A 14,405-nucleotide genomic window follows, 5' to 3' on the forward strand; every position below is an offset into this window, starting at 1 on the left:
GATATCATATTCAATAGGAAATTTTAGATTTACAACTTACATAAAAGCCTTATCAGTAAAGGATTTCTTAATGTGAAATAATATCTCCCTAGATAACTTCTTATTTGTATCACAAAATCCCCTGACCTAGAGATTGTCCTATTTCCATCTTTTATTTGTATTTGAAAATCAGCCATTTATTTATTTATTTTTAATTTATTTTTTTTAATTTCAGCATATTCTGGGGGGTACAAATATTTAGGTTACATGTACTACCTGTGCCCCACCTGAGTCAGAGTTCAAGCATGTCCATCCTCCAAACGGTGCACACCACACCAATTAGGCGTGTATACACCCATCTCCTTCTCCCCCTCCCATCTGCCCGGCACCCGATGAGTGTTATTAGTATATGCGCTTTTAAGGGTTTATCAGTTAAAACCAATTTGATGGTGAGTACATATGGTGCTTGCTTTCCCATTCTTGTGACACTTCACTTAGGATGGGTTCCAGCTCTGTCCAGGAATATACAAGAGGCTATACCAGGCATCCTCAAACTACGGCCCGCGGGCCACACGCGAGTGTTTTTGCCAATTTTTTTTTTTTACTGCAAAATAAGATATGTGCAGTGTGCATAGGAATTTGTCCATCGGTTTTTTTTTTAAACTGTAGTCTGGCCCTCCAATGGTCTAGGGGACAGTGAACTGGCCCCCTGTTTAAAAAGTTTGAGGAGCCCTGGCCTATATCACCATTGTTTTCTGTGGCTGAGTAGAACTCCATGATATACATATATCACATTTTATTAATCCACTCATGTATTTTCTTTTTTTTTATTTCAGCATATTATGGGGGTACAGAATTTAAGGTTTCAATAAATACCCTTCCCCCCCCTTCCCACACAAGTCTGAGTCTCCAGCATGACCATCCCCCAGATGGTGCACATCTCACTATGTATGTCTATACCCGCCCCCTCCCCCTCCCACCTACCCAATACCCTATCACTGTAGTACCTATGTGTCCACTTAGGTGCTGCTCAGTTAATACCACTTTGCTGGTGAGTCCATGTGGTGCTTGTTTTTCCATTCTTGGGATACTTCACTTAGTAGTATGGGTTCCAACTCTAGCCAGGAAAATATAAGATGTGCTATATCACCGTTGTTTCTTAGAGCTGAATAGTGCTCCATGGTATACATATACCACATTTTATTAATCCATTCTTGGATTGATGGGCACTTGGGCTGTTTCCACAGCCTTGCAATTATGAATTGTGCTGCTATAAACATTCGAGTGCAGGTGTCTTTTTTGCAGAGTGCCATTGGATCTTTTGGGTAGATGCCAGTGAGAATGGCCTTTATCAAAAAGTCTCCAAACAATAGATGCTGGTGTGGATGCGGAGAGATAGGAACACTACTACACTGCTGGTGGGACTGCAAACTAGTTCAACCTCTGTGGAAAGCAATATCCACTCATGTATTGATGGGCACTTGAGTTGTTTCCACATCGTTGCAATTGTGAATTGTGCTTCTATAAACATTCGAGTGCAGATGCCTTTTTTATAGAATGTCTTTTGTTCTTTTGGATAGATGCCCATTAATGGGATTCCTGGATCAATGGTAGTTCTACTTGTATCTCTTCGAGGTATCTCCATATTACTTTCCACAGAGGTTGCTCTAGTTTGAGTCCCACCAGCAGTGTATGAATGTTCCTGTCTCTCCACGTCCATGCCGACATTTATTGTTTTGGGACTTTTTGATAAAGGCCATTCTCACTGGGGATAAGTAATATCTCATTGTGGTTTTGATTTGTATTTCCCTAATGATTAGAGATGCTGAGCAGTTTTTCATATGTCTGTTGGCCATTAGTCTTTCTTCTTTTGAAAAGTTTCTGTTCATGTCCTTTGCCCACTTTTTGACAGGGTTGTTTGATTTTTTTCTTGCTGATTTTCCTGAGTTCTATTCAGTCATCCTCAAACTACGGCCCATGGGCTACATGTGGCCCACCGAGGACATTTATCTGGCCCTCCAGGTGTTTTTGCCACCGCTGCCTGTCCTGCTTAGCAGCTGACTCATCCTGGGTCCACAGTGCGCAATCTCCAACGGTCTGAGGGACAGTGACCTGGCCCCCTGTTTAAAAAGTTTGAGGACCGAATAGATTCTAGTTATCAGCCCTTTATCAAATGTGTAGCATGTAAATATTTTCTCCCATTCTGTAGGTTGCCTGTTTGCTCTTGTGATATAGTTTCCTTGGCTGTGAAGAAGCTTTTTAGTTTGATCAGGTACCATTTATTTATTATTGTTGTTGCTGTGATTGCCTTTGGGGTCTTCTTCATAAATTCTTTGCCTAGGCCAATGTCTGTAGGAGTTTTCGCAACATTTTCTTCTAGAATTCTTATTGTCCCATGCCTTAGGTTTAAGTCTGTTATCCATCGTGAGTTTATTTTTTATGAGGTGAAAGGTGCAGATCCTGTTTCAGTCTTCTACGTGTGGCTATCCTGTTTTCCCAGCACCATTTATTGAATAAGGATTCTTTTCCCCAGTATATGTTTTTGTCTGCTTTGTCAAAGATTAGATGGCTGTATGAGGATGATTTTATATGTGGGGTCTCGGTTCTGTTTCTTTGGTCTATGTCTGTGTTCTTGTGCCTATACCACGCTGTTTTAGTTATTATAACCTTGTACTATAGCCTGAAGTCTGGTAAATTGATGCCTCACACTTTGTTCTTTTTGCTTAAGATTGCTTTTGCTATACGGGGTCTTCCCTGGTTCCATAGGAAGCGTAGAATTCTTTTTTCCAGATCTGTGAAAAATGATGTTGGTATCTTAATAGGGATTGCATTGAATCTGCAGATCAGTTTAGGTAGTATAGACTTTTTAACAGTGTTGATTCTGCCTACCCATGAGCATGGTATGGTTTTCCACCTGTTTACCTCCTCTGCTATTTCCTTCCTCAGTGTTTCCTAGTTGTCCCTGTAGTCCTCTGAGACTAGAGGGCTTAGTCTACAGTCTCCCTGTAGACTAAGAGGTCTTCACCTCCTTAGTTAAATATATTCCTAGGTATTTTATGAAAATCAGTCTTTTAGATTTGTGCAATTTAAATGTCTGGTGGGTAGTAGGCTGGTGGGGAGCCAAGTACCTCCAATCTAATTCAGTCAAGTGGCGTGACCAGTGGCAAAGTGGTTTATTTTCGTGTCTTGTATGTTTCAAATTCTCTGTCCCAGAGTTGATGAGCCCATGTTAATAACATGTTGGAAGTAGAAGTAATTGTTTCAGTCTCAAAAATGCCATTGGGCACATGGGAAGAGTGCTAAGAGTATCATCTTGGTCCCAGTGACCTAGTTACAGCTTGAAGAAATATCTGTCAGTCTGTTGGAGACACGAAATATTGAAGGTTGGTAATTCTGTTGTTATGTTCGGGTTCTGTAGTCATAATGGAAACACAGAAGTTGAGCTCATTTCCTCTGGGAAACTGGCACTTAGGCATCTAAGTCATCTCCCCACAATTGTGTTACTTGTAAAATTCCATCTTTACGTATCTTGGGACTCTTGGTTTGCCTTTCTCCTCCCCTTCTCCTTGCCTTCTGTTAAGAAAAAGAAATCTGAAATACTGAACTACATTCTAACTGTCCCAAGTAGGAATTTTATCAGACCTCTTGAAATGTGATCACCATGCTAGAGACTACACAATGTAATTGTGCTGAAAACTAGATATTCCAATTTTGCTCTGGTCAGTGAACCATAGAAATCAGAAATCACAGTCTCCACAGCAAGTCCAATATTATCGGCTCGAGTAGATGACCATAGAGGTAGTCATCTCACTGACATGTCAGTGTACACAGTGCTACTTTTTGCATGTAGGAAAGTATTCTACTTTGGAAAAGAGCAATGCAGAATAAAAACCAGATTAGTAGGTACAAATATTTGATTCGTCAATTAACTGTTTTAAAAAGACAGTTGAAAACAACTTATATCACTAGATTAACATTTTTAGACATTTAATGTGGTGTCCCCATTATGGTTCTGAGCTATGTCTCACGAACATTATTTTGTATTTAATATATTTACAGAATGCCATCTCTTACAAAATGAAGTGAACCACTTTTACAAAGCTTGCCTAATTAAAAATGTTTCTCATTTGTTCTGCAATATTTAGGTTGTGCTTTGCTTAATGAATTGATTTTTTTTTTCCTTTAGATTTAACAGTGCTTCCAAGAACATTTATTATCCAGCATGTCACAATTGGGGGGACTATATAAATTGGTGTAAAACTTTATTACAATTAGAATCATGCCTTTTGGTGAAGAATGAGAGGAAAACATTTGATGGGCACTTGAGTTGTTTCCACATCGTTGCAATTGTGAATTGTGCTGCTATAAACATTTGCACAAGCATTGTTTTAATTCAGCTAATAGAGTGACACAAGACCCTGGAGTGGGGCTTTGTTTAAGCTTTCTGAGTGGCTCTAAATATTGTTCTCATAAATGATATGGTATTTGAGAGTCTTATATATTTATAAGTTTATCAAATATATCTTACTGTGTTTTGTAATAAAATATATATAAATTATAATAATCTGGTTTCTATCAGACTGAGTGGAAACCTAGCCATGGGTACTGTTCAGAAGCTCACCAGGAAAAGAATAAAATATAGTGAATGTTTTGCATACTTAGGGTACAGAATGTACAAGTAGCAGTTAAGAGCATGGAGTTTGGAGTTATACAGACCTGAGTTATACTAACTCAAGAGTCCAGTAATATGATTTTCAATGTCTAGGTTGCTATCTATTTCTGTACAAAATATTAGAATAGGGTTTTTTGTTTTTTTTATTCTCTTTCTCTTTTTATTTGGATTTAATGTATAGGATATTCTTCTGTAATTCTGTTTAGGAACAGGGGCAGGAGGTAATGCGTAAAAATAAAAAAACTAAACAAACTTATGTGAGTTTTTGTAGAAATCAGATCTTTAAATAAAATAGAGTGACATTAAGTAAGTGTGAATCCACTTGGTAAATAGGGAATGAAGAGACTAGCTACTGTTGAGTAGGATTTGGCCACTTTAGTTAATTCTCAGCACCTTGAGCAAATAATCATTGAATTAAATTACTTTGTGAGAATTTCCCTCAAGATGAGGAAAACTTGCTTTACTTTGGACTGCTGACCTGCTTTATTGATTTAGTGCTTGAGATCTAATCAGAAAAGATGATTTTAGCGAGCTCATTTGTAGCCTGGGGTATAAATTGCAGCTGCTGCTCATAGATTGGGTAGTCTTTTCCGATTTGTCCCGCTACATGACTTCACAGTTTCCTAAGTAGTGCCCTGGCCTACCAACCAAGTGGCATGGAGTGTTTTTTGAGGAGAGGTCAAATAGCAAGGTGTGTAATTGACAGCACTTCTTTGAGGATACAGCTGTTTCCTCGTCTTGGCGGTTAGTGTCTGGAGCTGATCTCATCAAGGCTCTGCAGTGCCAATTAACAATGCACAATTAGGTATTCTGTCTGGCTTTCAAGCTTTGCTGCTAGAAAGCTCGGAGAGGGAAGCATCTTTTTCTTCTGGAAGACAAGGCTATGGAAAATGATGGTGGCCATGGAATGCTGGCTTATGTTTTTAAAAATAATTTGAAGTGATCGCAATTAAAAATCTGACCGGACAGCAAAAAATATTTTTTCCACTTGATGTCTTCGAAAGACAAATAGGAAATGTCTTCCTATATATATCACTCTTAGAAAATAATTTCTAAAAATCATGAAAATGATGATAGGTATCATATTTTGACTTTTTTTTTTTTTTTTTGAGACAGGGTCTCACTCTGTTGCCCGGGCTAGAGTGAGTGCTGTGGTAACAGCCTCGCTCACAGCAACCTCAAACTCCTGGGCTCAAGCGATCCTCCTGCCTCAGCCTCCCTCCCGAGTAGCTGGGACTACAGGCATGCGCCACCATGCCCGGCTAATTTTTTCTATATATATTAGTTGGCCAATTAATTTCTTTGTATTTATAGTAGAGACGGGGTCTCGATCTTGCTCAGGCTGGTTTCGAACTCCTGACCTCAAGCAATCCACCCGCCTCAGCCTCCCAGAGTGCTAGGATGACAGGCGTGAGCCACTGCGCCCGGCCCATATTTTGACTTTTTAAGGAATAATGCCAGGTGCTTTACCTACATTTCATTTATTCTTCGTATCATCATGACACTGTAGATAACTTTACTATGAACACGTGACAGAAGGGCCTGCTATTTTTACCTTTCTGAATGAGTCTCAGTCCCTTCTCTACAAAGAAAGTACTAAGTGGGGTTGGAGATTTTAACAAGGTCTGTTTAACTCCAATATCCTTGCTCTTACCGCTGTTCTTACATGCCTAAACATGCAGTAAATTCCTTCTACCCGGTTCCTTTCCTGATGAGTCTCTCTGGTAATTAGCTTGTCTTGTACCCAGCTCAGTGGGAACCGGTTTACTAGTGTAAGACAGGGTTTCACTGATGTTGAGATAGTTCACAGCTAGGGCAGAAAGTATTGTCATAGGGTATAAACTCCTAAGGAGGAACTGTGTTTGCTTTTGAGAGGAAGGTGAGCCCCAGCTCTCTGAGTATAAGCAAAAACAGGAGAAAGGAAGATCAACAAATGATGACAATGAATGAGCCTTACTGGCTTCACAGCATCAGCTGAGTGGCTGTCTGGCTCAATGCCTTCCTAGTTAAAACCCTTCTGCGGCTCCCTCTTTATGATAAAACTCTTTTGTTTGAACCTTCGCCTATTTACCTATGAGTAACAACAACAACAAAGACAGTAATAACTATTTAATAAAATAGTCAACACTTAGGAGCTCCTGCCTACCACGAGTGGTGGCAGATACTACAAATATTAGCTTTTTTTTTTTTTTTTTTTTTTTTGAGACAGAGTCTCACTCTGTTGCCCAGGCTAGAGTGAGTGCCGTGGCGTCAGCCTAGCTCACAGCAACCTCAATCTCCTGGCTCAAGTGATCCTCCTGCCTCAGCCTCCCAACTAGCTGGGACTACAGGCATGCCCGGCTAATTTTTTGTATATATATATTTTTAGTTGGTCAATTAATTTCTTTCTATTTCTAGTAGAGACAGGGTCTTGCTCAGGCTGGTTTCGAACTCCTGACTTCGAGCAATCTGCCCGCCTCGGCCTCCCAGAGTGCTAGGATGACAGGCGTGAGCCACCGCGCCCGGCCGCTTTTTTTTTTTTTTTTTTTTTGCCATCTCTGAAATGATCCTTTTGATTCTATATATTCTGGTTATATACAAAGTAATACATTAACTGTTTGATTGAGGCGATAGTCTCTAATCATATGAATTTTCTGGCTCCGCGATGAAACATTCACCTGTATTTCATTTAATTTTAAAAACAACGCTTATCATCTTTTCACAATTGAGTGAACGGAGTCTCAGAGACGTTAAGTACTTTGTCTGATGTCACACAGCTGGCCGGGTGGGGGAGGAAGGCTGGATTGAAACCAGGGTCTGTGGATTCTGAGCCTGGTGTGCTGAACTAGGAAACCATGATAGCCTTATAGATGTGAACTAAAATGCTCAACCCCCACCGGCTGACTCAATGGACCCCCTCGTGGCCAAAGGAATATTCTAGGGCAAAGTTGCCTGCCAGGAGGAGGGAGGTCAGACATGCCTTATTATGCCCCCTCCCTTCTTGGAGACTTCCTTTGTAACCCATTGACAGGCCTAAGGGTATGCAAGACACACCTGCAGGCCCTCAATTTGCAACAGATGGTGGCTTATCTCTGGTAGACAGTTTATGTGAAAACATTCCAGGTCTTTAGACAAAGCTTCCTGTCTTTAGCCAATTACAATCTAAAGAATCTTTAAACCCACCTATAACCTGTAACCCCCCCCCCCTTCGAGATGGCCCTCCTTTTTGGGCCAAACCAATGTGTATGCCTCCCACACATTGATGGATGGCTTTAGCCGTAACCCTTGTCTCCAAAATGTGTAAAAACCAAACTGTGACCCAGCCACAGCCAGTCCACTTGCCCAAGGCCTCTTGGCAGTGGCTCCGGGTCATGGTCCTCAAATTTGGCTCAGAATAAATCTCTGTAAAATTATTTTGCAGACTTTGGCTTTTTTCCGTTGACATAGAGGAAGATGGTTTGATTTGTTTCTGTGATTTTCAACGAAGATGACTCACAGACAGAGGGCCCAGCTGTGGCTTGCAGATGTGTGCTGTTTAGTTTATTAAACAGATTTGGAGGCTGCTGCTTTGTTGGGGGTCGGGGGGTTTGGAGAGGGGAGCTCTCCCGTTTGCTAAAGGTCCATTGTATCTCTGGGCTATTTTACACACTCAACTTTCCTGCAAGGCCCATAAAGATATTTGACCTTATAACTCAGGTCTAAAAGGTCGAAATTTTCCTCTTTTCCTTGCAGTGTGCAGAGAAACAAAGATGCACAACCCCCTTCCCCCCGGGATATTTTGTAACCTTGCCAATACTTAAAAATATTGCTCGCTCTTAGTTTTAATTTCATTTCGTCCTCCCTTGCCCAACCCTGTCAATATGTAGCACAAGTGCTCAGAGGACTGTTGGTTTTTAAGAACACGCTTATTAAATCAGGCTTTTGTAGCTTGCTTGAAAGCTTCCCCCCACATAATCCAGTCTTCCCTTTGACATCTCCTGTGGCTGACAGGTAGTTAGCTCCTCTGACTGACAGGCTAGAACCTTGTGTCGTTACACAGCAAAATTAATACCTCCTCCGGTATTTACTTAGTGTCTTCCGGCACACTGAAAAGAGCAAGAAAACAACAGGCCTTGCATTCCCTTCGGATGGCTGAGTGTTAGCTGATTAAACTGCTAGGACACATGTGAATGTGCTAGGGAAACAAGCTTTGTATTTATGCACATTGATGGTTTTAAAGTTCTTGTTTTTTTTTTTTTTTTGAGACAGAGTCTCACTCTGTTGCCCAGGCTAGAGTGAGTGCCGTGGCGTCAGCCTCGCTCACAGCAACCTCAAACTCCTGGGCTCGAGTGATCCTTCTGCCTCAGCCCCCCGAGTAGCTGGGACTACAGGCATGCGCCACCACGCCCAGCTAATTTTTTCTATATATATTAGTTGGCCAATTAATTTCTTTCTATTTATAGTAGAGACGGGGTCTCGCTCTTGCTCAGGCTGGTTTCGAACTCCTGACCTCGAGCAATCCTCCCCGCCTCGGCCTCCCAGAGCGCTAGGATTACAGGCATGAGCCACCACGCCCGGCCGGTTTTAAAGTTCTTTATTGCCTTTATTTTCAAAGTTAGAGTTTATACCAGTCACTTGGAAGTTAAAAGTCATTATTGCTTTCCTTGTTGACAAGGAAGGGAGGGAGGAAAGGAAAGAAGGGAGGGAGAGGAAGAAAGAATGAATTTAAAATCAACTACCAGTTCTGGATTTTTCTTTTTCAGATGCAAAAGAAATTGTTTTAAAAGCCCAGATCTTAGCAGGAGGAAGAGGAAAAGGTGTCTTCAATAGCGGTTTGAAAGGAGGTGTTCACTTAACAAAAGAGTAAGTCTGGGGGTTTTAATTCCTTGTCTTTGGGCTCGAGCAGTGAGGGAGGTCTTGCTCACCATTGAAAGGCAGGTGGAGAAGGCTGCTTGGGTTGGGGGACAGGAGCAAGCCGTAGACACCAGAGGAAGCTGACATTGTAGGCAGAGGGCTCTGGCCGAGCCAAGGTGAAGATTCTTCTTCACTAATTGGTGGCAACTCCACAGCCCTTCTCTCCTGGCCAATCGATGATTCATTGTAAATGCTGGAAATGGCCCCGCTTGCACAAGAAAGGCTACTCCTGTAAGGTTACTCCCCTGTTGCAGAACGTGCAGGGGCTCCCACTCCGGGTAGTCCCAGGCTTCCTGTATCCGAGCCCGTCTTTGCAACCCCGTCTCCCAGCGCCGAGCGCTTTCCTTCCCGTTCCTGTCAGTAGCCTTCCATCGTCCACTTTGAGCTTCACCCTCTGCCTTTATCCCTCTCCTTGTTCAGCACTTCCCAGATTGTCCACTCTCAAGTCTTTACCCGAGCCTTGTCTAAATCTCACGTGCATTTCCGCCTTGTCTCTTTACTGTGACTGTGACTTAATCGGGGGGACACAAGGTGGCAGGGCTCAGCAAGCACCCTTCATTTCATTCATTCGTTCGCTCATTTTCCTTTGCTCCTGGTGAGCCCCTAGCACGGTGCTGGGCACAGGTGAGCAGAAAGACCCCCGGATTCCCGAGGGTGGGCGTGGACCCTGTGCAGCGTGGACACGAGGATCTATCGGCTCTCTGCTTTAAAACGATTTCCAACAGCCATTGATTTTTCTTTTCTTTTTCTCTCTCTCTCTCTCTTTTTGTTTTCTCTCTCTCCCTCTTAGTCCTAACGTCGTGGGACAGCTGGCCAAACAGATGATTGGATATAATCTAGCAACCAAACAAACTCCGAAAGAAGGTGTGAAGGTTCACAAGGTAATGTAGATGCTTTTCAGTCATTTTGTATGTGTTAAAAAAAAAAAAAAAAGGAAAGAAAAGAAAACCATCCTTCAGTTTTGACAGACTCCAGTGATCTTCGGCGGTGTGCCATGTTTTTGTTTTTTGAGGCCTCATATAATCTGTTTAACTTAAGTGGTATGTCTTTGAGGAGAAATAAAGGTTCCGTAACAGGAATATTATTTATCATCATTGGTGTTTAGTGCAAGTGGGAGGGGGGTGAATGACCGAAGCAGTGGCTTTCCCTTTCAGAATAGAGATTCATTCCGTTTTGTCCCGACCCGCGGGACCTTCTGTTACTCGTGGGGTCAAGGGGGGGACCGTGCCTGAAAGAGATGGGCGAGAGAAAGGAACGAGACCAAGCAAAGGGTTGTCAAGGTCTGCTTTACTTGGATTCTTAGTAGGTTTTATAAGCATACAGAAACAAGGAAGTAGAAACAGAAAAATAGAGTGGGGTGACGATGAGGCTTGGGTCTGGGTTAATTAGCCCCAATCAGCGTCTTATCGGTATCCTGTTTGTGACTGGTTACTCATCCCCAACCTGGCAGGTGGTCGGGAACAATTGCAGTCAGCACTACCTGGAGCATCCCGTGGTCAGCACGTCATGGAATGCATTCTTCTCGGAGCTATAGCTGGAATTTTCCAGGGCGAAGCCCGTGCGTAGGACGAGTCATAGGGGAGTTGAGGGTCTTTGGGGGTCCTTGCCTCTAACACCCTTTAAAGCTGAAAGGGCTTGCGGCGACAGCCTTACACTCAGGGAGGGACATTCCTCACATCGCCCACACATCTCCCCCTACTCCCAGGCCTGTCTATCAGAATTAGCTGTTGTGGTGGTTTTTCTAAGTGCCTCTATTCCTTATTTTGAAATTACTGTCGTTTTGAGCCACGCTTCTTGTTGGGAGGTGTCTTGCATTAGTGCGGTCAGCTGGGGCACTCAAGTATGGATAGCACACGTGCTCACATGCACACACACACGCACACACACACACACACACACACAATAAAGCGCAGTGGAAAGTGGCTGCCTCAGTCACGAAATCGTGAGTGGCAGAGCTGAGATCAGAAACCAACTCTCTCCCTCTGCCAGTCTGTTCTCCTTTTGCTATTAGCCCCCTCATGTATCGAGGTGCACCAAAACCACCTGCCTGATTTGCAGGACCCAGTGCAAAATAAAGAGGAAGGGACCCTGGTTCACGTTTGAAGACAGCAGTAGCAGAATGTGAAGTCAAGAGCAGGACCCGTCTGGGCATGTGGCCCTGTGTGACTGCACAGATCACAGTACCAGCCCTGGGAAGTACTCATGGTCAGAAGGCCCTGCCCTGGCAGTAAATTAGGGCCCCGTATTTGGGGAGGCAACTAGCTGCTCCATGGGCATAGCATCACACATTGATGGTCCCTACCAGTGGACCATGCTGGGGGACATTAAGGCAGTATATTCTTTGGACTTTTCAGAGAGAGTTTTGTGAAAAATTCTTGCCATGACCTAAGAAACCACCAGCTAGTTCTTAGTGTATCATTAGAGGGTCTGTCCTAGCCCAGAAAACGACCCTGAGCTAGAGGGAGATTGAAATACTGATGGGTCATTGGCTCCATCAGGCTAAGAACACAAAGGCTTTCTAACTGTTCAGGGAGCAAACAGGTTATTTCCCTTGCCTGCTGCCTCTCAGGTAGGCCAAAGAACTGCTTAAAACTCAGAAGTGTTTCATTTTGTTAATTTGTTCCTGTTTGGCATACGACACTACTTTTACTTCCCTTTTAAATCTGGCTGTGGGCCTTTGCCTGTGTTGTAATTTACTCAAAATTTGTCCACATAGGACAAGATTACTATTTTTGTTTACAGGAATTCATTGTTTTATGTGGACATATTATATTCATGGTTCTTTAAGGACCGTGCATTTTTTTTTTTTTAGCTTTTGAAATATTGGACACCTTTTCCATGTCAGTACATACGGTTTTATCTCTTCTCTTTTCACGGTGGCATAATGTTCCAGGGAACGAGTATATCATGATTTGTATTTAACCAATCCCCCATTTAATGGACATTGGTCTTGTGTTTTCAGGACAGCGTGGCAGTGTGTATTCTGAATACTCTGATGCATGAGATAGGCTTCGGGTTCACAATGGCTGTGTCTTTCCTTTCAAGATGGGCAAACAGAGAGTGTTTCATAGGGTCTCAGCAAAAAATAACAGCTTGATCCAGGTTTTCTGTTTTCCAGGATATTTGGTGGCCAGTGAATCTTCACTGATTCATCAGGGGTTGCAGAAGATCAGGAACTAAGCTGGAGTCAGGGATTAAAGTTATCATTTAGTATTTACCGTGGAACTCGGTAGAGCAATGATAAACTTTCATGATACACAGGAAGTGTGGGAGCCTGCCTAGATTTATGTGTTTAAGAAGTATGTCTTGGGCTTCCTTTATGCACCAAGCATGGTGCTGGATTCTGGGATATAGCAATGAAGTTTTCAGGTGGAACTTTTTGTTTTCTTTTTAATATTACATTTGATGGTGTTCCAACATTTAATAGCTTATCCCTCACTTTCAAATGGGTGTAATAATAATAATAACCTGCAAGATAGATTACATAAATGAATACATGCCTGCGTACCTAACATAGTAAACATTTGATACCTGTGTCTTAGTCCATTCAGGCTGCTATAACAGAATACCATAGTCTCGTTATCTTATAAAAAAACCAAAATTTATTTCTCACACTTCTGGAGGCTAGGAAGTCCAAGATCAAAACACCAGCAGATGCCATGTCTGGTGAGCACCTGCTTTCTGGCTCATAGAGGGCCAAGTTTTTGCTGAGTCTCCACATGGTGGGAAGGATGAGGGAGCTCTCTGGGTTCCCCTTTATAAGGGCACGAATCCCATTCGTGGATTCACCCTCGTGATCTAATCACTCCCCACAAGTATCACTCCACCTCCAAATATCGTCCCATTGAGCATTGGGTTACAACCTATGAATTTTGAGGGGGGCACAGACATTTCTAGAATGTTATGTAAACTAAGTCATATAGTGTATGACCTTTTGGGGGTGGGCTTTTTCTTATTCAGCATAATTTTCTAGAGACTCATTGAGGTTGCTGTTGTTTATCAGTAGTTTGTTCCTTTCTCTTACACTCTGTGATGTGGAAGCACCACAGTTTGTTTAACCATCATCCACTGAAAGATATGTGGGTTGTTTCGTTTCAGGCTATTGCAAATAAAGCTACTCTAAGCATTCATGAACAGGTTTTGGTGTGAATATAGATTTCCATTTTGGGGGATAATTGTTGGGTTATTGGAGGTTGTATGATTAGTTTTTTAAGAAACTGCCAAATATTTGTCAGAGTGGCTGTGCTATTTTGTATTGCCATCAGCAGTGTCTGAGTGACTGAGGTTCTCCACATCCTAGCCAGCATTTAGTGGTGGTGGTATTTTCTATTTCAGCCATTCTGTTAGATGTGTAGTGATACTTCATCGTGGTTTTGATTTGCATTTCCCTAGTGACCGAAGATGCTGAACATCTCTTCATGTGCATATTTGCCATCTGTAGATTGTCTTTGGTGAATTCTCCGTTCATGGAGGTTGTGGTCTGAATGTCCTCTGCAGAATTTGTGTTGAAACTTAATCCCTCTTGTGGGGGTATTGAGAGGTAAAGGTTTTGGGGGAAATGATAAAGTCATGAAGTCTCCACTCTCATGATTGGATTAGCCTCATATAAAAGGGCTGGAGGGAACTAGCTTAGGGCCTTTTTGTCCTGCCACGTGAGAGCACAGCAAGAAGACCCTAACCAGACGCCGAATGCCGGCATTTCGGGCTTGGACTTCCCAGACTCCAGAACTGTGAGAAAATAATTTTTTATAAGTTACCCAGTCTCAGATATTTGGTTATAGCAGCACAAATAGACAAAAACAATGTTGTTGTTGTTGGGTTTTTTTTTTTTGCCCATTTTTGAATTAGATTATTTTACTGTTGGGTTTTGAGAGTTAATTCT

General features: G+C 42.4%; 1 protein-coding gene across 1 annotated transcript in view; it reads left to right on the plus strand.

Moving 5' to 3' along the window:
• Positions 1 to 14,405, plus strand: part of SUCLG2 (succinate-CoA ligase GDP-forming subunit beta) — a 246,723-nt gene that overhangs the window by 112,516 nt on the left and 119,802 nt on the right. The window contains exons 3-4 of the mRNA XM_075998800.1: positions 9,373 to 9,472; positions 10,314 to 10,404. Of these exons, the coding sequence (XP_075854915.1) occupies positions 9,373 to 9,472; positions 10,314 to 10,404 (191 nt within the window). The remainder of the gene's footprint in view (positions 1 to 9,372; positions 9,473 to 10,313; positions 10,405 to 14,405) is intronic.

Source organism: Microcebus murinus, chromosome 30, assembly GCF_040939455.1.
Source record: "Microcebus murinus isolate Inina chromosome 30, M.murinus_Inina_mat1.0, whole genome shotgun sequence".
Taxonomy (NCBI): Eukaryota; Metazoa; Chordata; class Mammalia; order Primates; family Cheirogaleidae; genus Microcebus; species Microcebus murinus.